Source organism: Piliocolobus tephrosceles, chromosome 10 (assembly GCF_002776525.5).
Source record: "Piliocolobus tephrosceles isolate RC106 chromosome 10, ASM277652v3, whole genome shotgun sequence".
Taxonomy (NCBI): domain Eukaryota; kingdom Metazoa; phylum Chordata; class Mammalia; order Primates; family Cercopithecidae; genus Piliocolobus; species Piliocolobus tephrosceles.
The window spans coordinates 53,655,082-53,676,877 of NC_045443.1; the positions used below are offsets into that span (position 1 = coordinate 53,655,082).

The 21,796-nt window shown below is 46.3% G+C and overlaps 2 protein-coding genes and 1 non-coding gene across 18 annotated transcripts in view; 2 read left to right on the top strand and 1 right to left on the bottom strand.

The window, feature by feature from the left end:
• Positions 1-21,796, top strand: part of RBMS2 (RNA binding motif single stranded interacting protein 2) — a 94,747-nt gene that overhangs the window by 58,931 nt on the left and 14,020 nt on the right. For 7 of the 8 annotated variants that reach the window (XM_023210770.1, XM_023210763.1, XM_023210766.1 and 4 more), the window contains 9 exons: positions 1,860-1,939; positions 2,075-2,184; positions 2,509-2,555; positions 2,738-2,831; positions 7,456-7,533; positions 8,179-8,289; positions 8,914-8,994; positions 9,538-9,624; positions 9,746-11,594. In XM_023210770.1, coding sequence (XP_023066538.1) covers positions 1,860-1,939; positions 2,075-2,184; positions 2,509-2,555; positions 2,738-2,831; positions 7,456-7,533; positions 8,179-8,289; positions 8,914-8,994; positions 9,538-9,618 — 682 coding nt within the window. In that variant the 3' untranslated portion in view covers positions 9,619-9,624; positions 9,746-11,594. Of the gene's footprint in view, positions 1-1,859; positions 1,940-2,074; positions 2,185-2,508; positions 2,556-2,737; positions 2,832-7,455; positions 7,534-8,178; positions 8,290-8,913; positions 8,995-9,537; positions 9,625-9,745; positions 11,595-21,796 lie in introns of those variants that run through there. The other variant, XM_023210764.2, reaches the window with a different exon arrangement.
• LOC111542086 lies at positions 9,137-9,240 on the top strand. The gene has a single exon (XR_002731430.1). It is a non-coding gene; the product is annotated as a U6 spliceosomal RNA (small nuclear RNA).
• The window catches only part of BAZ2A (bromodomain adjacent to zinc finger domain 2A), a 41,415-nt gene continuing 36,586 nt past the window's right edge, over positions 16,968-21,796 (bottom strand). For 7 of the 9 annotated variants that reach the window (XM_023210758.2, XM_023210760.2, XM_023210756.2 and 4 more), the window contains 7 exons: positions 21,645-21,796; positions 21,151-21,440; positions 20,914-21,046; positions 20,653-20,799; positions 20,080-20,309; positions 19,819-19,962; positions 19,321-19,733 (listed from right to left, as the gene is read on the bottom strand). In XM_023210758.2, coding sequence (XP_023066526.1) covers positions 19,568-19,733; positions 19,819-19,962; positions 20,080-20,309; positions 20,653-20,799; positions 20,914-21,046; positions 21,151-21,440; positions 21,645-21,796 — 1,262 coding nt within the window. In that variant the 3' untranslated portion in view covers positions 19,321-19,567. Of the gene's footprint in view, positions 19,734-19,818; positions 19,963-20,079; positions 20,310-20,652; positions 20,800-20,913; positions 21,047-21,150; positions 21,441-21,644 lie in introns of all 9 variants that reach the window. The other 2 variants (XM_023210753.2, XM_023210754.2) reach the window with 2 other exon arrangements.

Sequence of the window (21,796 nt, forward strand, 5' to 3'; positions counted from 1 at the left end):
AAAAAAAAAAAAAAAAAAAAAAAAAAAAAAATCTTCTTTTGGCAGGGCGCAGTTGCTCACGTCTGTAATCCCAGCACTTTGGGAGGCCAAGGCGGGTGGATCACGAGGTCAGGAGATCCAGACCATTCTGGCTAATACGGTGAAACCCCGTCTCTACTAAAAATACAAAAAAGTTAGCCGGGTGTGGTGACAGACACTTGTGATCCCAGCTACTCAGGAGGCTGAGGCAGGAGAATGGCATGAACCCGGGAGGCGGAGCTTGCAGTGAGCTGAGATCACACCACTGCACTCCAGCCTGGGCAACAGAGCAAGACTCTATCTCAAAAAAAAAAGAAAAAAAAATCTTTTATAGGAATGGTTCATATTTCTGGGGGTCACTGGCACAGAAAATGTGAGTCTTACTTTAAATATGGAAATAGGTTAAATATACTGAGTTACTTTAAATATAGAAATAGGTGAAAATACTGTTCCTTGTTCTGTATAGTCCCTTATAATTTTTAGAACACATTTATATACATTATCTCCTTTGATCTACACAACACCATGTGGTAGGGTAGATGGATGTTATCTCTAAAGCACAAAAAGGAGTGGATCGGGGGGGTTTTTGTTTTGTTTTGTTTTTTGTTGTTGTTTTTGAGAGAGAGTCTTGCTCTGTCGCCCAGGCTGGAGTGGAGTGGCATGATCTCAACTTACTGCAGCCTCTGCCTCCCGGGGTCAAGCAATTCTTCTGCCTCAACCTCCTGAGTAGCTGGGACTACTGGCACACACCACCATGCTCAGCTAATTTTTTTTTTTTTAATTTTTAGTAGAGATGGAGTTTCACCATGTTGGCCAGGATGGTCTTGATCTTCTGGCCTCGTGATCTGCCCACCTTGGCTTCCCAAGGTGCTGGGATTACAGGTGTGAGCCACTGTGCCTGGCCTTTTTTTTTTTTTTGACATGCATTCTTGCCCTGTTGCCCAGGCTGGAGTGCGATGGCTCAATCTTGGCTCACTGCAACCTCCGCCTCCCAGGTTCAAGCGATTCTCTCACCTCTGCCTCCCGAGTAGCTGGGATTACAGGCATGTGCCACCACTCCCGACTAATTTTTGTATTTTTAGTAGAGACAGGGTTTCTCCATGTTGTCCAGGCTGGTCTCAAACTCCTGACCTCAAGTGATCTGCCTCGGTCTCCCAAAGTGCTGGGATTACAGGCATGAGCCACCGCATGCGGCCAATCAGAGGCTTTTTTGTGAGTGTCCTCACTCACAGAGCTCTGGGTGGCAAACTGGTGCTGGAATCTCAGTCTTCTGATTCCTTATTTCTCTTTCCTCAACAAGAAACTAACTCAGTAGATTCCAGCATTCCTTTTTCTATCACTATGGGCCATGAACTCTTTCTTATTGCTTTTTCCTTCCACAGATTCATGAAATCTTAATGATATCATCAATAGCTAATTAGATCTTGACCTTAATTACAACAAGAAGCAAAAAATAAATATTGGCAAATTGTTAGCTTGTACAATTTTATCAAATTAAAGGAACAATTTTCATTCAGAATTTTCTAATAAAAAATAATGGTAACGGCCTCTATTTCTTGTATTCTTATTTACATGGCAGACACAAGAGAGGGCCCATGTTAATAGTCTGAAGACTGTCATTCCTATGAGGATCCCATACAGGGACCAGTTGAGAGAACCTTCATTACAAGCTGGGGTTACCTCGTCAAGAACCTTGAATTTGTGTGGTACTCTGTGTTTCTGTAGTCATAACATTTGGAGCAATTGTGGGGCTGGGAACTTAGAGCTTTGCTTTCTCTTTCAATGTGTGGAGAGCACAGATCCTGGAGAAGCTAGTGCCTAACCCCTCTTATGCTCCTTAGGATGGAGTCCACAGAGAAGTGTGAAGCCATCATCACCCACTTTAATGGAAAATATATTAAGACACCCCCTGGAGTACCAGGTGAGGCATCTGGGGCTCAGGCTGGGAGGGCCACAGGTTGTTACTTCCAGTGAAGATTCTGGAGCAGCTTTGCATGAGTGTGCCTGGGCCACATGAGGTGGGACTCAGCTGCCCATTTCCCTTCTCTCTTGGCAGCCCCATCTGATCCCTTGCTTTGCAAATTTGCTGATGGCGGGCCAAAGAAACGACAGAACCAAGGAAAATTTGTGCAAAATGGACGGGCTTGGCCAAGGAATGGAGACATGGTAAGAGGACCTCTGAGGAGACAGGAGTACTAACGACATTAAAGTGGAATGGAAATGATCATGGCATGATTTCTGTGAGCTTAGGTGGAAAGCTTGAGAGCTACAGTATGTAATTGAAAGATGCTGGCTGTTAACATACTGCCAGTATGTTCTCGAGTGGGGCTTTGTGGCCTGCAGAATCAGAAAAACTCTGGAACAGCTGTAGTGGGACTTGTCCAGGCTTTAATTTGTCAAACTAAAACATTCCCAGCCTTGGACATTCTGGACCGGCTCCTGTTCTCACCCAAGGGCTCACAATGTCAACACTGTGTTCTTTCTTTATAGGGCAGCATGGCCTTGACCTATGACCCCACAACAGCTCTTCAGAATGGGTAAGGTTGTTTTATATAATCAAGCCACCTGAAAATGAGAATGGCCTGTGTCCAGACACTCAAATGTTTCATCTTAATTCTCTCTATTTGAAAGTCAAGGGAATGTTGGCTGTGCCTATCAGTTGGGGCCCTTCCGTTGTGGTTTCCTGTGACTCAGTACTGATTGAGGTTCCTTCCCACAGGTTTTACCCAGCCCCTTATAACATCACCCCCAACAGGATGCTTGCTCAGTCTGCACTCTCCCCATACCTTTCCTCTCCTGTGTCTTCGTATCAGGTATGTTCATGCCTGAAAAAGGGTGTGGTGGTTTTCCCTACTGTTGTGCTTTAAGTGAAGTAATATAAGGCTAGGAACTACTTGTTTTTTCTTTTAATCATATTACACACAATTTTACATAACAGTGTAAAAGACGATCTGTGTGTGTGGTCATATATATGGTATATAGTTTTAATGGTGTCCTCTTACTCCCCCTCCACCACCTCCACAAGTAAACTCATGTTAATGTCCTACTGTGTAGCATTTGTCATATTTTTTCATATGATTATACACACATGTATAGCATTTGGGGAGTTGTTTATTTTACAAAAATTGGACTATATTAAATATATTTTTACATTCACTCATCTCACTTAACAGTATCCTACACCAGTGATTCTCAAAATTGTGGTCCCTGAACCAGCAGCATCAGTATCACCTGAGAATTTTTAGAAACAGAAATTTTAGACTCCCCTCCAAATCTACTGAATTACAAACTCTGAGGATGGGGCCCAGTGATCTGGGTTTTTGTTTATTTGTTTGTTTGTTTTCAGATGGCATCTCGTTCTGTTGCCCAGGCTGGAATGCAGTGACACCATCTCAGCTCACTGCAACCTCCGCCTCCTGGGTTCAGGCGATTCTCCTGTCTTAGCCTCTAGAGTAACTGGAATTACAGGCATGTGCCACCAGGCCCAGCTAATTTTTGTTTTTTTTTAGTAGAGACAGGGTTTCACCATGTTGGCCAGGCTGGTCTCAAACTCCTGACCTCAGGTGATCCGCCCTCCTCAGCCTCCCAAAGTGCTGCGCCATGCCCAGCTGTGATCTGGGTTTTAACAAGCCCTCCAGGTGATCCTGTTGCAGCTAATGTTGAGATCCTCTGCTCTAATTTTGTCTTTTTTAATGGTTGCATTATATTTCATGCTGCAGATATGCCAGAATTCTTTAGCTATACCAAATAGGGGCATTCACTTAGATTCGTTTTTTTGCTGCTATCAATAATGCTCCACTAAACACCCTTGTGCTATATTTTTACATATGCGTGCTTCTATTTCTGGGGGCTAGAGTCCCAGGAGTTGGATTGCTAGGTTGAATGCTGTATGGATTTTCAGTTTTATAGATGTTGCCAGATTGCTTTCCACAAAGGCTGTGTCACCTCACATTTCCACCAACCCTGTATGAAAGTACCCGTTTCCCTTCAGGCATAGGTGCTACTGCTCTTTTAAAATTGTTCCTGTCTTGCTGGGCGCAGTGGCTCACACCTGTAATCCCAGCACTTTGGGAGGCAGAGGCAGGTGGATCACCTGAGGTCAGGAGTTTGAGACCAGCCTGGCCAACATGGTGAAACCTAGTCTCTACTAAAAACACAGAAATTAGCTGGGCATGGTGGCAGGCACCTGTAATCCCAGCTACTCGGGAGGCTGAGGCTGGAGAATCACTTGAGCCCGGTAGGCGGAAGTTGCAGTGAGCCGAGATCGCGACACTGCACTCCAGCCTGGGCGACAAGAGTGAAACTTTGTCTCAAAAAAAAAAAATTGTTCCTGTCTTGATGAATGTAAAGTACATTGTTATTTTAATTTGCATGTCCCTTACTAGAGGTGAATTTAATCATTTCATTTGTCATAGTTTGATTTGCTTCTGTCTGATTGCTATTCATATGCTTTGCCCATGTTTCTGTTTGGTTATTTGTTCTTTTCTCATCAACTTATAAAAACTCTATGTAAGTATTAATCTTCTAAATGTTATCTTTGTTACAAATTTTTTTTCCAATTTTATTTTTTGGCTGTTGACTTTGTGGTCCTCAAACTTTAGTGATGTATTAGAATCATGTGGAAAACTCATTGAAACCTGGGTTGCTGGGCATCACACCCAGAGTTTCTGGTTCAGTAAGATGGGTGGAAGGCAAGAATTTGCATGTCCAACAAGTTCCCAGGTGATGCTGCTACTACTGCTGGTCCAGGGACCATACTGTGGGAATCACTAGTTTTTGCCATATAAAAGTTTAAAATTTGGCCAGGTATGGTGGCTCATGCCTGAAATCCCAGCAGTTTGGGAGGCAGAGGCAGGTGGGTCACTTGAGCTTAGGAGTTTGAGACCAGCCTGGGCAACATGGCAAATCCCCCATCTCTACAAAAAATATGAAAATTAGCCAGGCGTGGTGGTGCGTGCCTATAATCCCAGCAACACAGGAGGCTGAGGTGGGAGAATTGCTTGAGCCCGGAGATTGAGGTTTCAGTGAGCTGTGATCATGCCACTGTACTCCATCCTGTGCAACATGTCTCAAAAAAAAAAAAAGTTTAAAATTTGTAGATAGTTAAATTTGTCTTTTTCTTTTATAAATAATTTTTGAGACCAGGCGCGATGGCTCACACCTGTGATCCCAGCACTTTGGGAGGCTGAGGCGGGTGGATCACAAGGTCAGGAGATCAAGACCTGGCTAACATGGTGAAACCCTGTCTCTGCTAAAAATACAAAAAATTAGCCGGGCATGGTAGCGCACGCCTGTAGTCCCAGCTGCTGGAGAGGCTGAGGCAGGAGAATGGTGTGAACCCGGGAGACCATCCTGGCTAACACAGTGAAACCCCATCTCTACTAAAAATACAAAAAATTAGCCAGGTGTGGTGGTGGGCACCTGTAGTTCCAGCTGCTGGGGGAGCTGAGGCAGGAGAATCTTAGAGACCAGACAGACCAGACTCTGTCTCAAAAAAATAAATAAATAACTTTTGAATTTCCTGTCTTTTTTTTTTTTTTTTTGAGACGGAGTTTCACTCTTGTTGCCCAGGCTGGAGTACAATGGCCCAATCTCAGCTCACTGCAACCTCCGCCTCCCGGGTTCAAGTGATTCTCCTGCCTCAGCCTCCCAAGTAGCTGGGATTACAGGTATATACCACCACGCCCGGCTAATTTTGTATTTTTAGTAGAGACGGGGTTTCTCCATGTTGATCAGGCTGGTCTCGAACTCCCGACCTCAGGTGATTCACCCACCTCGGCCTCCCAAAGTGCTGGGATTTCAGGGATGAGCCACTGCGCCCGGCAAATTTCTTGTCTTAATTTTAAAAAGTATTCTCTGTCTCTATACTGTGTATCTGGTCTCTTAAGATTTTATGTTTTACATTTACGTTTAAATGTGTAATCATCAGGAATTTATCTTTGTGTGTGGCATAAGATAGGAGTCTGTTTTCTTTCAGAGTGTTAACCAGTTGGCCTAGCACCAAATTATTAAATAATCTAACTTACTGGATTATTTCAAATCCAGTTTGAATTGAAATGTCCTTGCAACCCATAATATACCTTCTGTGTCTATAGATTTGCCTATTCTGGATATAGTAGGCAAAGCTCAGAAAATTGTATGATTGTGTGATTACACATAAGTAAAATCATACAACATTTTTTTGTGTCTGGCTTCTTTCACTTAGTATGTTTTCAAGATGTATCCATGTTGTAGCATTTATCAGTACTTCATTCTTTTTATGGCTGAATAATATTCCATTATATGGCTATACCACATTTTGTCCATCCAGTTATCAATTGGTTATCATTTGAGTTGTTTCCTTTTGGCTATTATGAATAACACTGCTATAAACATTGATATACAAGTTTTTGTGTGGACATATGTTTTCATTTCACTTGGGTATATACCTAGGAGTGGAATTGATGGGCTACATAGTAACTCTGTATTTAACTTTTTGAGGAACTGCCAAAGCGTTTTCCAGAGTAGCTGCACCATTTTACATTCCCAGCAGCGGCAGTGTAAAACACTTGTTTTTCTGTCCTTATAATTGTAGCCATGCTGGCCTGGCACTGTGGCTCACACCTGTAATCCCAGCACTGTGGGAGGCCAAGGTGGGCGGATCACTTGAGCTGAGGGATTCAAGACCAGCCTGGGCAACATGGCGAAACCCCGTCTCTACAAAAAATACAAAAAATAACCAGGTGTGGGCTGGGGGCAGTGGCTCACCCCTGTAATCCCAGCGCTTTGGGAGGCCGAGGCAAGCGGATCACGAGGTCAGGAGATCAAGACCATCCTGGCTAACATGGTGAAACCCTGTCTCTACTGAAAATACAAAAACAAAATTAGCCAGGCATGGTGGCGGGCACCTGTAGCCCCAGCTACTCAGGAGGCTGAGGTGGGAGAATGGTGTGAACCCAGGAGGCGGAGCTTGCAGTGAGCCAAGATCCTGCCACTGCACTCTAGCCTGGGCGACAGAGCAAGACCCTGTCTCAAAAAATAGAAATAATAATTGTAGCAATCCTAATAGGTATGAAGTGGTATCCCATTGTGGTTGTGATTTGCATTTGAGCCTCTTTCACGTACTCATTGGCTATTTGTATATCTTCTTAGAGAGATATCTTTGCAAACCCTTTTTTTTTCTAATTTTTTTAGTGACAGGGTCTCACTCTGTTGCCCAGGCTGGAGTGTAGTGTCAGAATCATAGCTCACTGTAATTTTGAACTCCTCTTTGCTCTTTTTAAAACTGGATTATTTATTGAGTTTTAAGAGTTGCTAATATATTAAAAACAGTTTTCTTAATGTTTCTATTTTGAGTGGGGCATGCCAGCTTTTCTGGGCTTTGTTGAATATTATTAGATCCTTGGGTCTGAACAATAGTTTCCAGGCAATTAACATTTTTGTTTTTGCTTGTTTTAGAGAGTGACTCAGACATCTCCTCTACAAGTACCTAACCCATCTTGGATGCACCACCATTCATACCTCATGCAGCCTTCAGTGAGTGTTCAGAAGTGGGCAGAAGCCAAAGAGGCAATTTGATGTAAAGAAAAAACTGACCGGGTGCGGTGGCTCACACCTGTAATCCCAGCACATTGGGAGGCCAAGGCAGGCGAATCACCTGAGGTCAGCAGTTCGAGACCAGCCTGGCCAACATGATGAAACCCCATCTCTACTAAAAATACTAAAAATTAGCCAGGCATGCGTAGTGGCAGGCACCTGTAATCCCAGCTACTCAGGAGGCTGAGACAGGAGAATCGCTTAAACGCGGGAGGCGGAGGTTGCAGCGAGCTGAGATTGTGCCATTGCACTCCAGTCTGGGCAACAAGAGTGAAACTCCGCCTCAAAAAAGAAAAAGATAAAGAAAAAAAAATGGCTTTTGATGCCAGGAGATGTGGGTGTGAGTTCTGGCTCAGACCCTTGTGCAACCCAGCAGTAAGACCTAAGCTTGTTATTCTTAGACGAGGGTCCTTCCACACTGACAGGCAGAGTTCCTATTCTTTTGCATAGTTGGGTTGCTGCTCACTTACTATTTCTCAGGATTCTTAAATGTCTGTCTCCAGTGGTCCTGACAGCCACCAGTCACTGCTTTAGGCAGCCTCACAGGATGCTGCAGCTAACCCTATCCTTTGTTGCTGTCTCTAGGGTTCAGTTCTGACACCAGGGATGGACCATCCCGTTTCTCTCCAGCCTGCCTCCATGATGGGACCCCTTACCCAGCAACTGGGCCACCTCTCCCTCAGCAGCACAGGCACGGTAAAGCAGGATATTTCTGATTGTAAACTCTCTGAATGAGCACGGCATACCTATGTAATACTCTTCAGCATAAGTAACTTATGAATAATGATGGAATTACTTCAGTGTCATCCAGGGCACACTCAGAACAGGACATAAACTACAATGGTAGTGCTCCATGAGCCAGGAATACAGCCATTCTGCTCCTCAGCCCACCCCTTTTAACTGATTCCTGCTCATGCACCTCATAAATAGTGCTTCTGTCTGCATATTAGTTTACGATACACATGTGTCCTAGGAATCCTCATCAAAATAGTACCTGGAAGGATGGAGGTTTCTTAATTAGGTTTCTTTTAGGCCTACTGTATTCCTTTTTGCATAGAAAGGGCTCAAGGGTAGGGAAGGAAGTGTGTTGAGGAAAAGCAGAAGGAAGTCGGCAAAGAGGAGGAAAATAAGCCATATAGGGAGATGTCTCCCTAACAGTGTACTTTAGAACCACCTGAATTGCATTTAAGAAGCTAATGCTCAGATCAATTAAATTAGAATCTCTGGAGTAGAACACAGGCATCAGTATTTTTAAAGCCCCCCAGCTGCTTCAAATGTAGCCAAGAATCACTGCCGTAAGCCCGTTGTTTCTCTTTCTAGTATATGCCGACGGCTGCAGCTATGCAAGGAGCTTACATCTCCCAGTACACGCCTGTGCCTTCTTCCAGTGTTTCAGTCGAGGTAAGGGTGTTATCATTTCTTTGGATTGAGGTTAGGAAAATGAACGGAGGCAGGTTTCCCCCGATCAAGATCTTCCTCTCACAATGATGCTGATTCTGTGTTCACAAATAGCTGGTAGGTATATGAAGAACGTAGGAAGGATGTGCTCGCTTAGGCAGCATGCATACTAAAATTGGAACGATACAGAGAAGATTATGGCCCCTGTGCAAGGATGACACGCAAATTTGTGAAGCGTTCCACATTTAAAAAACAACAACAGACGTAGGAAAGAAGGACTTGGTCTGAGTTCATGAATGAGGCCCTTCCTTACATTTGGCCAGCCAGTAGTTAACACCAGGATGCTGGCTTGTATTGACTAGTGTGTCTTGGGAAGAGGACAGGCTGCTGGGAAGGTTGGGGAAGTGGTGGTGTGGGTGGAAACACACACATGAGTGTGGAGAGTGGGTAGGTTTGGGAGGGCGCTCGATGTAGGGTGGGCTTTGGTGTAGTGGGAGGTGAGGAAAGGAATGCGTAAGATGACACCCCTCCTTGGCTACGGCACAGGAGAGCAGCGGCCAACAGAACCAAGTGGCAGTGGACGCACCCTCAGAGCATGGGGTCTATTCTTTCCAGTTCAACAAGTAACAGTGGGTAAGAACCACATGCTGGGGGGCAGGGAGGGCTGTGCTGGCAGATAGCAGCTCAGCCCAGCCTGAAGTCAGACAGGTTCTCATGTTTGTCTTGTCTCCTCTCTGGCTTGTGCCTTCTTTAGGAGATTCCCCTCCCCATCTTTACTGAATAGAAATGAATTCTTGGAGATACTCTTGCTCCCAGATTCCAGAGGGTTAACCAGGAATGGAGACCATCCGTCGGCCCTGCTAAGGACTAACACTTAGCCATCGTTTTTCTCAGGCCTGGGCCTGGAAAAAGAAAGCTCTATGTTCCTGCCCTTTGCTATTTCTCCGTTGCTGATGGAGCCTGGGGGAACCATCACTTTTCTTGTGTGCTACATTCAAGGAGATCAAAAAAACTTTTTTTCTTTTGCAAAGAAAGCTTTTTGTTTTTAACTGCAACGTACTTTTCCCCTACCCTAAAGAGACATGGTGGTTGTAGCTTCTCATCTATATGAAAAAGTTTTTGATATATTGGAATTATTTGGGAATGCTTTTAAAATAATTTGTAATTATTTCTTTACAAACCAAAACAGAACAGAAAGATGTGGTGCTAGAACATTGCTGAAGGAGCTCTACTTACTGAGCTTAGTTCTGGACTTTTTTGATGTGTGTCTATGTGTTTTAAAAAGTATGAAGCCTTTAAAAAATTTGTTTGGTAAAGCTCTCAGCTCACACACCCCATCTCCTCTTCACCCATATTATGCCTTCTTCCTCTAGTCCAGATTGTTCTTTTTCTCTTTTCTAAACAGCTGAGCCTGCCTATTTTGCCCTCTTACAGCTTTTAATTTTATGGATTTTAAAAAATGACATTTCATGTGGAATTTGGGGTTGAGGGGCAGGCTGGGCAAGGAACAAGGTAGAACAAGAAGTAGGCCATGGAAGTGGCTGTTCTTTCCCCCACCCTGCCACACCCTGGGAGAAAAAACTAGACTTTGGCTTCAGAAAGCACAGATGTGACCCAGGCTTACTAAAGAGACGATTCCACAGCCCTGGGAACACACCCTTGAGCCAAATGTGAAGACTAGGTCTTCCCTGGCAAGTTCCGGAAGAATGGACTTACTGACTTTTACCAACTCTTCTCACTGCCAAGGCCAACAGCGTCTGAGGAAGTGTCTTTTCCAGCTACAGCTTTTTGGGAGTACCTGCTTTCCTGCTTCCTGGAGGATATTTTCTGTCCTGGGCTTCATGGCCCCTCTCTTCCCTGTTGCACGTTGCTGTGCTCAGAGCCTTTGCAGCTGTGACCTAGTTGAATCCACATAGGCTCCTTCCACACTGGGGAGGATCTGCTGCTTCACCCACAGACCAGAGGTTCTCAACCAGAGGTGATTTTGTCCTTCCCAGGCCTTTGGCAACATCTAGAGACAATTTCGATTGCCATGCCTGGAGGTGGGATGTGTGTGCTACTGGCATCTAGTGGCTGGAAGCCAGGGTTGCTGCTAAACATGGTACACTGCATAGTATAGTCCCCACTACCCCCAACCAAGAATTATCTGACTCCAGAGGTCAATATTACCAAGATTGGGAAACACTGATATATCAGTGTTGTCCCTGCCTCCTGGGTTAGGGTAAATTGTCACCCCAACCCTGGACAAACAGTGCCTTTTGACACTCATGCAACTGTTTGGGAAGGACTGGACTGGGATCCTTGAATTCTCCCCAGACTTTGACTTTTGATAACTCTGTATGTAGCAAGAGTGATTCTTGAAAGAGTTGTGGCTCCATGCTGAATGCACACGTGTACTCAGAGGGATTCAGTGGGCACTGTTCTAGTGTGTGCTGTGCAATGGTGGGAAAGGACAAAGCTCTCTAAACTGTCCAGAGCAACTTGCCCTGCCCTGGTGTGCTTGGACCCTTTGCCCAGGGAACCAGGACATGAGAAATAATGTTCCTTCTGTGGAAGGACAACAGAGAGCTAGGGTAGAAAAGAACAATAAATTCCAACTCTTTTTTCTGAGATGGAGTCTCGCTCTGTCGCCCAGGCTGGAGTGCAGTGGCCGGATCTCAGCTCACTGCAAGCTCCGCCTCCCGGGTTTATGCCATTCTCCTGCCTCAGCCTCCCGAGTAGCTGGGACTACAGGCGCCCGCCACCGCGCCCGGCTAATTTTTGTATTTTTAGTAGAGACAGGGTTTCACCGCGTTAGTCAGGATGGTCTCGATCTCCTGACCTCATGATCCGCCCGTCTCGGCCTCCCAAAGTGCTGGGATTACAGGCGTGAGCCACCGCGCCCGGCCAAATTCCAACTCTTTATGAGGCCAGGAGTCCTTTAAAAAAGCCTATGTCTTGGTCTTTAACTGTCCGCTTCTGCAAGATGTGACTCTATACACATGGAGACAGATTGAAGAAAGCCTTCAACCATCTTCTAGGAAATCAGATCCTGCTCCTGTCTTCTCCCAGTCACTCCCTTATGCACTGAAAGGAGAATTTCACTGCCCTGCACTTCAAGGCCAGGTACCTCTCCACCAGACAGTCAGACAAAGGCAAATGATGGAGGATAGAGAGACAGGAGTTCACTAGGCTGGCCATAGGGAGAGGAAGCGGCTGACAGCTGGGGAAAAGAAACTGTAGTATCAGTTGTTGCAAGTAGAACTTGGCCCAGCTTTCCCTCCCTTCCCAGACACCCCAGAATTGAGAGTCCCAGTGCCCCCTAGTGTCGACTTTCTATATACATCCTAGGGGTAGGGGAGTGCGGGGCAATGGGTAGGATATAGAGTGTAAAGGACAAACTGCCGCAGTCTTCTCATTGATGCTTCCAACCTCAGGAAGGGCTTACCCAGTGTAAAATAGCCCCAAGCCCAGCAGCCTTCTAGAGGGCTTTGGCTGGGGAGATAGCTTTTGGTTTTGAGTCTCCAGCCCTCAGTCAAGGAAAATATACCATAGCTGCTTTCTTGTCAGTGGTCTTTGAGAGAAAGAGAAAACAAATCTAGAATTCTGTTCATTTGATAGACCAGGGGAGCTTTGCTATGGTAGGAGGTTTAGAAAGGGCCTTTCATGCATAGAAACTATGGTTGATATTGCTGCTCCCCTCTCCTCTGCCTCACAGAACTCCTGATTCTGTCTTCTTTCTCTCTGTATATTTTTTAAAATGTTTAAATGGCTCTAATTTTTTGTTTTGATTTTTGAATTTACCTTTTGGAGTTCTTCTCATATGAATCTACTTGTTAGATTGTATTAATGAGTGTTTCTGGTTTGGGCGTGGGAAGTGATAGGGAACCTGAAGTTATTTTGCAGTGGCTAATGGCACTGAGGAATTTCTTTTTTGGTGCATTTGGTTTACACTCATTTCCCCCCTAACTGTTAGTTCATTTGTAACAGTGGGTGAGTGTTTGGAGGAAAGGAGGGAGAAGAAAGGAGGGATACTGTTTCTCCCATGAAATAGTCTAATTGGTTGGGATGATGGCAGAGGGAAATGTAGGGGAGCCTTCCAGCTCACAGCCTAGGGCTGGGCTCTTAAACACTATGCCTAGTGTTTTCTGAATACTGTCTTCACGGAGCCCAGCTCTTACTCTCTTTGTACTTTACATCTCACCCCCACTCATTACAGATGCTCATAACATTCTTAAAATATTTTAGTACTTGTCATTTTTCTGTTTTCAGTCAACTAGAACACACCAGAGTCCCTTCCTCAGATGGCATAATCCTTTATAGGCTCTGAGCCTGTCTAGCATCTCCTGTTGGTGTTATTACTCCCCATCTCAGGCTCTGAGATGATACTCAGACCCTAAACTGATTGGACTTTTTGGAGGAGGGTGCCAGTAGAGGTCAGGAAGATGTGGAGATGATGATGGAGAGAGATGTTTTTATTTTGTATTTTAGAGATGGTCTTGCTGTGTCACCTAGGCTGGAGTGCAGTGATGCAGGCGTAGCCCACTACAGTCTTAAATTCCTGGGCCCAAGTTTTCTTCCCACCTAAGCCTCCCAAGTAGCTGGAACTACAGGCACGTACTACCAAGCCCAGTGAGTTTTTAAAATTTTTGTAGAGACAGGGTTCTTACTATGTTGCCCAGACTGGTCTTGAACTCCTGTCAAGTGAGCCTCCCACCTCAGCCTCCCAAAGTGCTATGATTACAGGTGTGAACCTCCATGCTTGGATGAGATGTTATTTTTAATGTTTTTGATTTTGGGTTTTTTTTTTTTTTTTTTTTTTTTGACACAGGGTCTCACTCTGTGGCCCAGGCTGGAGGGCAGTGGCACCATCATGGCTCACTTTAGCCTCGACCTCCCAAGGCTCAGGTGATCCTCCTGCCTCAGCTGCCTGTTCCCCTGCCACCAAGTAGCTGGGACTGCAGGCATGCACCACCACGTCTAGCTAATTTTTTTATTTTTAGTAGAGATGGGGTTTTACCATGTTGGCCAGGCTAGTCTCCAACTCCTGAACTCCAAACAGCTAATGTTTGTGTTTTTAATAGAGACAGGGTTTCGCCATGTTGCTCAGCCTGGTCTCAAACTCCTGGGCTCAAATGATCCACCTCAGCCTCCCAAAGTGCTGGGATTATAGGCGTGAGCCCCTGCACCTGGCCTCTTTAGTTTTTTTTATTTATTTTCTTTCAGACAGAGTCTCACTCTGTTGCCTGGGCTGCAGTGCAATGGCGTGATCTTGGCTCACTGAAACCTCCACCTCCTGGGTTCAAGCAGTTCTCCTGCCTCAGCCTCCTGAGTAGCTGGGATTACAGGTGTCTGCCACCACGCCTGGCTAATTTTTGTATTTTTAGTAGAGATGGGGTTTTACTACGTTGGCCAGGCTGGTCTCTAACTTCTGACCTCCAAACAGCTAATTTTTGTATTTTTAGTAGAGATGGGGTTTTGCCATGTTGTCCAGGCTGGTCTTGAACTCCTGGGCTCAAATGATCCACCTGCCTTGGCATCCCAAAGTGTTGGGATTACAGGCGTGAGCCACTGCATCTGGCCCTTTGCAGTGTTTTTAACCAAAGAATTTGTAGAGTTGCCCAGACCAGGAAGCTTGGTGGCTCTGAAGGGTAATAGACCTTGTCAGTAACAGACGGGGGGGTGGGGGGGGGCGGGTGGTAGGAGGACATTACTCATATTGAAGATGAAGACCAGACTTTGCTGCTTCACAGTCCATGCCGGGGGTTGGGCCACTTCAGCTCCACTCCATTCGTTTTCCTTTCCTAACTTGACAATCAGTGAGCTCATTCACCCTCCCTTAGTGCCTACTCCTGTCACTCCAAAGTCAACCCATTGGGAGTTGAGGCCTGCATGTGGGCTGTTACTTTGCGTCATACAGATGCTGTGAGAGGCCTTGCTGGAATGTCCTAGGAATCCCTAGTAGCAGTGGCTACTAGTCTTTTCTAGAAAAGAACTATTGCTGCTGCCTCGTGCACATGCCCCACCTTCTGGGAAAGTGGCAGCATTGCGTTCATGAGGGGCTTTGCATTCTTAGCCAAGGGCAATAAACTTGGGTGGGTGATCTGGCCCAAACTTGCCCTTAGGCTCTGCTAGCCCTGAATCAGCAGGCTTCAGAGAGGAGGGTGGGTGTTATAAAAGCCAGTCTGTAAAGGGTAGATTCCAAATCTTGTGCCTTGTTATACCAATCCTTTCTGATTCCCTCTTAAACCAACTACTCTATTTTTGTGCTGCCTACATTTTCAATCCTCCCAAGCATTAGCAAATTCCTGAAATTTCCTCATTTGGTAGGCCTTCCACAGAAGTCAGCTATGAACTTCCATAGGAGTTGGCAGCTAAAACCAGACTGTGAGCTTCTGTCTCCCTTCTGATCTTTGCTGTACCTCCCAGGGGACGGTCCCCACATGACTATACAAAAGCCGAGTACCCTCATCACCCCGGTTACCCCTGACCTGTCTGATTGAATAAACTTTCATTCTCCAAGCAGATCCCCAAACTTCCTTGTCCTTGTTACACATCTACCTCACAATCTCACAATTAAACAAGGACATATTCACCTATTTCTTTACTGTCTTTCTCTATGAGGGTTGGGAAGGTAGGGGCTAGAAAAGGCTCATAATTTTTAAACTCTTGGGAATTTAAAAACTCTTGGGAATTTCTATTCCTACAATGTTTTCTCTGGGATTTTTACCTCACTGATCACCCTAGAATAGTGTGAACTCCCCAGATAGGTCCTGCTGTGATAAGCCAGGGGAGTAGTCTGTGCAGTGACTGCTTAGGGTAATAAGTAATTGTTGGAGGACACCAGCATAGGAACAGAACTTAGAACTTAGAGGACAAGAAAGCTGCTCGGTGGCTGGTGTATAGCTGTAAAGGTAACCAAATACCAAAGAGGGAGTCTGTCATTTTCATAAGGCTGGAAGCGAATGTTCCTTCTATCTTAACATACAGTTTAGGGGGTTCACCAAGACAAAGTTCAGGCTGGAGGGCAACACTTTTCCAGCCTCAGTGAAGCCCCCACTACAACATATACCCTTTCTGGGTGGGTGAATACTACTTTTTTTTTTTGAGACAGAGTCTCGCTCTGTCGCCCAGACTGGGGTGCAGTGGCCAGATCTCAGCTCACTGCAAGCTCCGCCTCCAGGGTTTAAGCCATTCTCCTGCCTCAGCCTCCAGAGCAGCTGGGACTACAGGCGCCCGCCACCTCGCCCGGCTATTTTTTTTTGTATTTTTTAGTAGAGATGGGGTTTCACCATGTTAGCCAGGATGGTCTCGATCTCCTGACCTCGTGATCTGCCCGTCTTGGCCTCCCAAAGTGCTGGGATTACAGGCTTGAGCCACTGCACCCGGCTGGGTGAATACTTCTTTGCATGTGGACAGAAAATGTTTAATTTATACTTAAATACATTTTATGCATTTTTATCTGGAGACTTCTAGTTTTATATTCTTCCCACATCTATGCCAATTCCACCATTCTAACTTACACTCCTTTTCTACCCCTGGTCTTTTCCTTGTCCTTCCCTACAACTTGGTAGAGGTCCATTTTGTCTTACTTCACACTTTTTTTTTTTTTTTTTTTTTAATAAAACACAAAAGTCTACATTTTGGTGTCTTATCAGTGAGTGGAAAGTGGTAAGCTGGTGATGGTCCCACATTTGCTATGACAGAAACACAGGAAGCTGGGGCCACATCTCACAAGGCAGGACCTGGATACACTGAATCCCACTTTGCTCCAGCCCAGCAACTCAGCCAGACATTTAGGCAAGAGCACTAATAACCCTTTCCATCCACACAGAGGGTGTGGAACAGGAGTCCGGCTTTTAGTACCGTTTGCACAGAAAAGGCAAACATGTTGTTCCCCTGCCTGTGGTCTCTTAAGCCAGTCATAACCATCCCAACGCCGTCTCCCCCTCAGGTGTACACGTAGAAGGGAAGATGAATACACAGAGTCTTTTGAATCTCTATCAAATGTGGTTTTTTTATTCAACTGACAAGCACTTTTCTACAGCTGCACTTGTGGAACATCACATGGCAAAAACAGGAGTTTTTTCGCTATACTTTTTTTCTTTTTAACCTTATTAAAAATGAGATTGGTCCTAAAAATATAGAAAGAAATAAATTTAAATTCACAAAAAACTGTACATTATCAAAAAGTCACTAAAACACCACATTTGGTTATATAAAAAGTCCCTTTCGCTGTAAAAGGAACACGGAAACTTGTTGGTGTTGATGGTGTGGTTTCTTCCTGTCAACCAGACTGATGGAGGGGAAGCAAAAGGGCAGGGAGTGGGTTGTCTTTTTATCTTAAACCTGCTTTCCCTACCAAATACTCTTGTCATGAGAGAAAATCCACCTAGCTCAAGGGGGCAGTGAAGATGAGGAAAGAAAAGCAAGAAATGGCCCCTCTGATTATGCCCTATCCCTACCCCCACCCCACCCCGCTCCAGCCCCCACTTCTTCAAACTGAGGCTAGGACCCCACCCCGCCGTAAGTGCCTGGTCCCTAGGGAAAGAGATGGAGCTGGGAAAGGAACACAAAGCAGGAACCATGGAGATTTCACTCCCCCATCCACCTCACCTCCAACAATGAAATTAATCTAGTACATCTTATACCAGGGGAAAACTGCCAGGGGGAAAAAGCGGAGCCCCCAACTCTAACAGTTTCAACTGTCTAACACAAAGTTTGTTACAGCGCAGTTATTTAGATAAAATATAAATATTTATGCATAATATAAAGTCAATTCAAATATTCTTCAATCCACCTCTTATTTAAAAGCAAAAAAAAAAAATCTCAAATAAAATTAAAAGTTTTGAGGTTTATCCGACAGAAAAGGCGACTTTAGAAATAGGCTATGGGGGAGAAGGGGCATAAAGGAATAAAGGGGCTGCCCCAGGACCTACACTGCCCCTACCCCCTTCAGTGGCTCTTCAGTGCTGCCAGAGTACAAGGAATGCTCCACCTCACCTGGCACCCCCACCCCCAATGGAACATTTCTTGGATGCCTCAGCTCTCTGCTTGGGCCAGCCAGCAGCCACCTCCCCGGTGCAAGTACCCGTAATCTCTGAAGGGAGGGGCTCTGCTGAGCAGGAGAAGCAGGGGGCCAAGGGCCCATGGCTATAGCTGGGAGTCAGCAGCTTTCCTCTCATGTTGGGGGTTAACTTGGACACAGTCACATGTAGGGCAGTGATGGACCCAGAACCCCTCCTCCCTACTCTCCTGTGCTCCAGGGTCTCTGCTGCTGGGGAAGGGGTCCTGGAGTATCAAGTGAAGAAAAGCACAACTAAATGGGATAAGGAAAAGATCCAGTTCTACCACTCTCCCGTAGAAGCTTAAGATTCAAAACTACCGAGAGGAGAGGGAGTTCCTGCTGAAAGATTGCACAGTCTGAAGAGGCTGGAACAAAAATGACCAGGAGAGAGACACAGCCTTGTCTCCAGAGAAATTGTTCCTGTGGTTTCCCAAAGACAAAAAAGTGATGGTTTTAAACAATGGGAAAAATGGGAATGAAAACAGATACTTGGGGAAACTGAATGGATCCTATCAAACAATACAGGGTCACAAGCACAGCACCTTCTCTCTCACACACACACTCACACACAGCGTGCTCTCTCTCTGAGGCCGGCCTCATTGCTACCTGGCCTCCATCTTGGGGTGCACCCAAACTCAGCAGTAGTTGTCCCTGAGGAGTTCCCAAGAGGGTTTGGGAAGGAGGTGGGGAAGGAGGCTGGAAGGCCCAGGAGGCCTCCCTGCCCTCTCCCCAGCTACTGAGTTTCAGAAAAGGCTGGAAACTCAGCATGTGAGGAGCATCCAACATCATACAGGGGATAGCTATCGGCAGGAAGATGGGGACAGAGAAAAAGACAGGGACCTCTGAACGTTTTTTTTTTTCCTTTGAAGGGAAAAGATTTGGGAGAAGAGAAAAGGAGGGAGGAACCCGTACACGATAGTTTTACATTATTGGATAAGAGAAAATCTGAAAACTGGGGGGTGGGAGGTGGGAGAAGAAAGACAGACAGCGAAAAGCAGGGAAGGGACTGAACATGGAAGCAGCATGTCCAGGGCCCGGTGTCCGGCGCGACACACTTGGGAGTTAAGTCCACTTTACTGGCCGTCACTGCGGGTCCGCACACAGTACAGAGTGTTTCTTGGTTTCACACATTCACTAGAACTATTGCTATTGTTAAATAACCCCAGAATGCTGGGGCACGTAGAGGGGAGGAGAGGAAGCAGGGAGGAGGAAGTAGGGACTTCTTTCCCCGTCCCCATTTTTAATTAGCAAATAAAACAGAAAAGAAAAATTATTTTTTTCTTTCTTTTTTTGGCTTTTAGTCCAGAAGGACCTCATCTCTGCACCTCTTATTTGAGGAGCAAGAGGAGGAAAGGGAGAAAGGGATATAGGAATAAGAGGATGTGGGGCGCTGCCAAGGGCAAGGTCAAAAATCAGGGTTGTATCTGACTTGAGGCTGGACCCAGGGCAGCATCAGCAGGTGAAAATGGCAGGTTTTTTGTTTGGAAGGTGGGGGGAGATGCCACAAGGTGACTCCCCACCTCCCTTGCCTCACAGATTGGCCTGTTTTCCCTGATAAAACTCCTCCCAGCGGCTCTCGAAGAAGCGGCGCATGATGTGCCCAGCCTTGCCTACTTCAGAGTCATCCTCGTTGAAGGTCTGGCAGTTGTCAAATACCAAGAGGGCATCAGCCGCAAACTCCTCTGAGCTGGTGTACCTGGACAGGGCAGGGGCAAAGCTGTGAGCTGGGTAGGACTTGCAGCAGTAGCAAATACCAGGCGGATGCACCCACATCTACTTACCCTCCCCTGAGCAGCCGCTCCCGCATGGTGGAAAAATCCATAGGATTTTTGATGATGCGCCGGTACCCACTCACCAAACGTGGGTTCACAGGCTCTAGGAAAGGCCAGGCTGCATCATGGGACTCCATCTCCATCAGGATAATCCTATCATTACAGGGACAGTGATGGCTCCATCTCAGGAAGCAAATATACTGACCCCTCCCAGCCCTTTCCTCTGGCAGAGGTAGAGCCAACTGTCCCCCCAGGATTCACTCAACTCACTCGCAAAATGTGAGATCACTGTGGTGGTTCCGCATTGAGAGTCGCCGCCGCTTGGAGGGGGACTGCCCCTCTTCTGAGTACCGAGGCCCTGCTGCTGGGCTTTCTCGGCCCCTCAACAGTACCCGGCGTCGGCGGCCATCACCCTCTGAGAAGTTCAGCGAATAAGCACTTTTCCGCTTCTGGCCTCGCTTTGGGAAACCAGGCTTCTGAGTGAATTCTCCCTCTACCTGCTTAGTATAGGAAACAAGTGAGATTAGCAACAGCTGGAGATGCACTGCTTGCCCTACTACAAGCTCTGCCTAAATGTGATTTAAGGCTTCAAAATACTATCATGCATAAGCCGGCACTGGTTTATTCACATAACCCAATGAAGTAGGTAAAAGGGAAGATACAGTTATTCTCATTTTATAGAGAAAGCAATTAAAGCTACAGAATTTAAGTGACTTGTCCAAAAAAGGACTTAGAACCCAGGTCCCCTAACACCCAGTCTGGGACTCTTTCCAAGGAGATGAGAGATTGAGGATAATCTCTGATTTCTGTTTGAGTGTGGGAAAAAAAGAGCAGAAGCCTCACCTGAGCCAGACAGACAGTACAAAACCAATCTCCTTCTGGGACAGCCTCCATCTTGGGACGATGGCAGTAAATGTGGCAGCCACGGTCACACCCATCACAAAGCAGAAGAAACTCATCATTGTCACCCTTCCGGCAGACTAGACACGTCTGGACCAAGGTTGTGAGGAGGCAGAATGAGCTCTCAAGCCTCTACCTGCCAGTGACCCCACCCGCCCCTGCTGGCTGGCCCCTCAGCCTTTCCAGGCTCTCTCAGCCTCTTACCACTTTGTTGACAGACTTCTCCCAGGCAAGGGACCTCTCCAGCTGGCCCAGGCACAAGCACACCTGGGCTGCGCTCCGGCACCGCTCGAGGGTCTGGCGCCAGACACGAATGCGAGGGGTGATCTCGTATGATCTGGAGGGAGAAAGTGGTGATCTTTGGATGAGGAGCAGGATCCACTAAGAGGGAACTTATCCCTTTCTCTCCAAGACCAAGAATGGAGGGTGGGAGTCACTCACATCTCTGTAGTGGTGCCCTCAGGGGCACCATTAGGTGTGCTAAGCAGGGCCTTCTCCAGCACAACCTCATGAGTTGGCCAGAGGGGCTCCCGCAGGTACCGCCGTTCTACATTCTGTTCCAGGGCAGCCAGCCGCATCACAGCCAGGTCCAAAGGGTTGGTAGTTTTACGCTGAGGTGCCAGTCCTTCCCTGCCTCGACCTCGCCAGGTGATATCCTCCTGGGAGTTGGAGAGGTGCTCACAGTAGGCCAAGTCTTCACGGGTAGAGTCCGGGCTAGGACATGTCCAGCCCTTGAGTTAAGAGAGGAATAAAACTCACTGTAAAAGGAGGAAAATTTGGCATAGGAAAAAAACCAAACAAACAACAAAAAAAAAACATGACCCACTTAAGGTAGGTCACCTGTGAAGTAGGGACCCAGGGTTTTTTCTTACAGGGCATAAGGGACTAATGCTTTTCCCTAAACAACTTCCTACACAGTGCCAATCCCAGCATACCCGAATCTGCAGATCAGACATGATAACCCGCTGCTCCAGATCCTCGACCCATTGAAGCACTGCTAGGTCTGTCTCATACGTCTTATCTTTGGGGGACCAGCTCATAATCCCTTCTTGAAAGACAGGTAGTTGCCTGGGCTCAAAGATGGGGT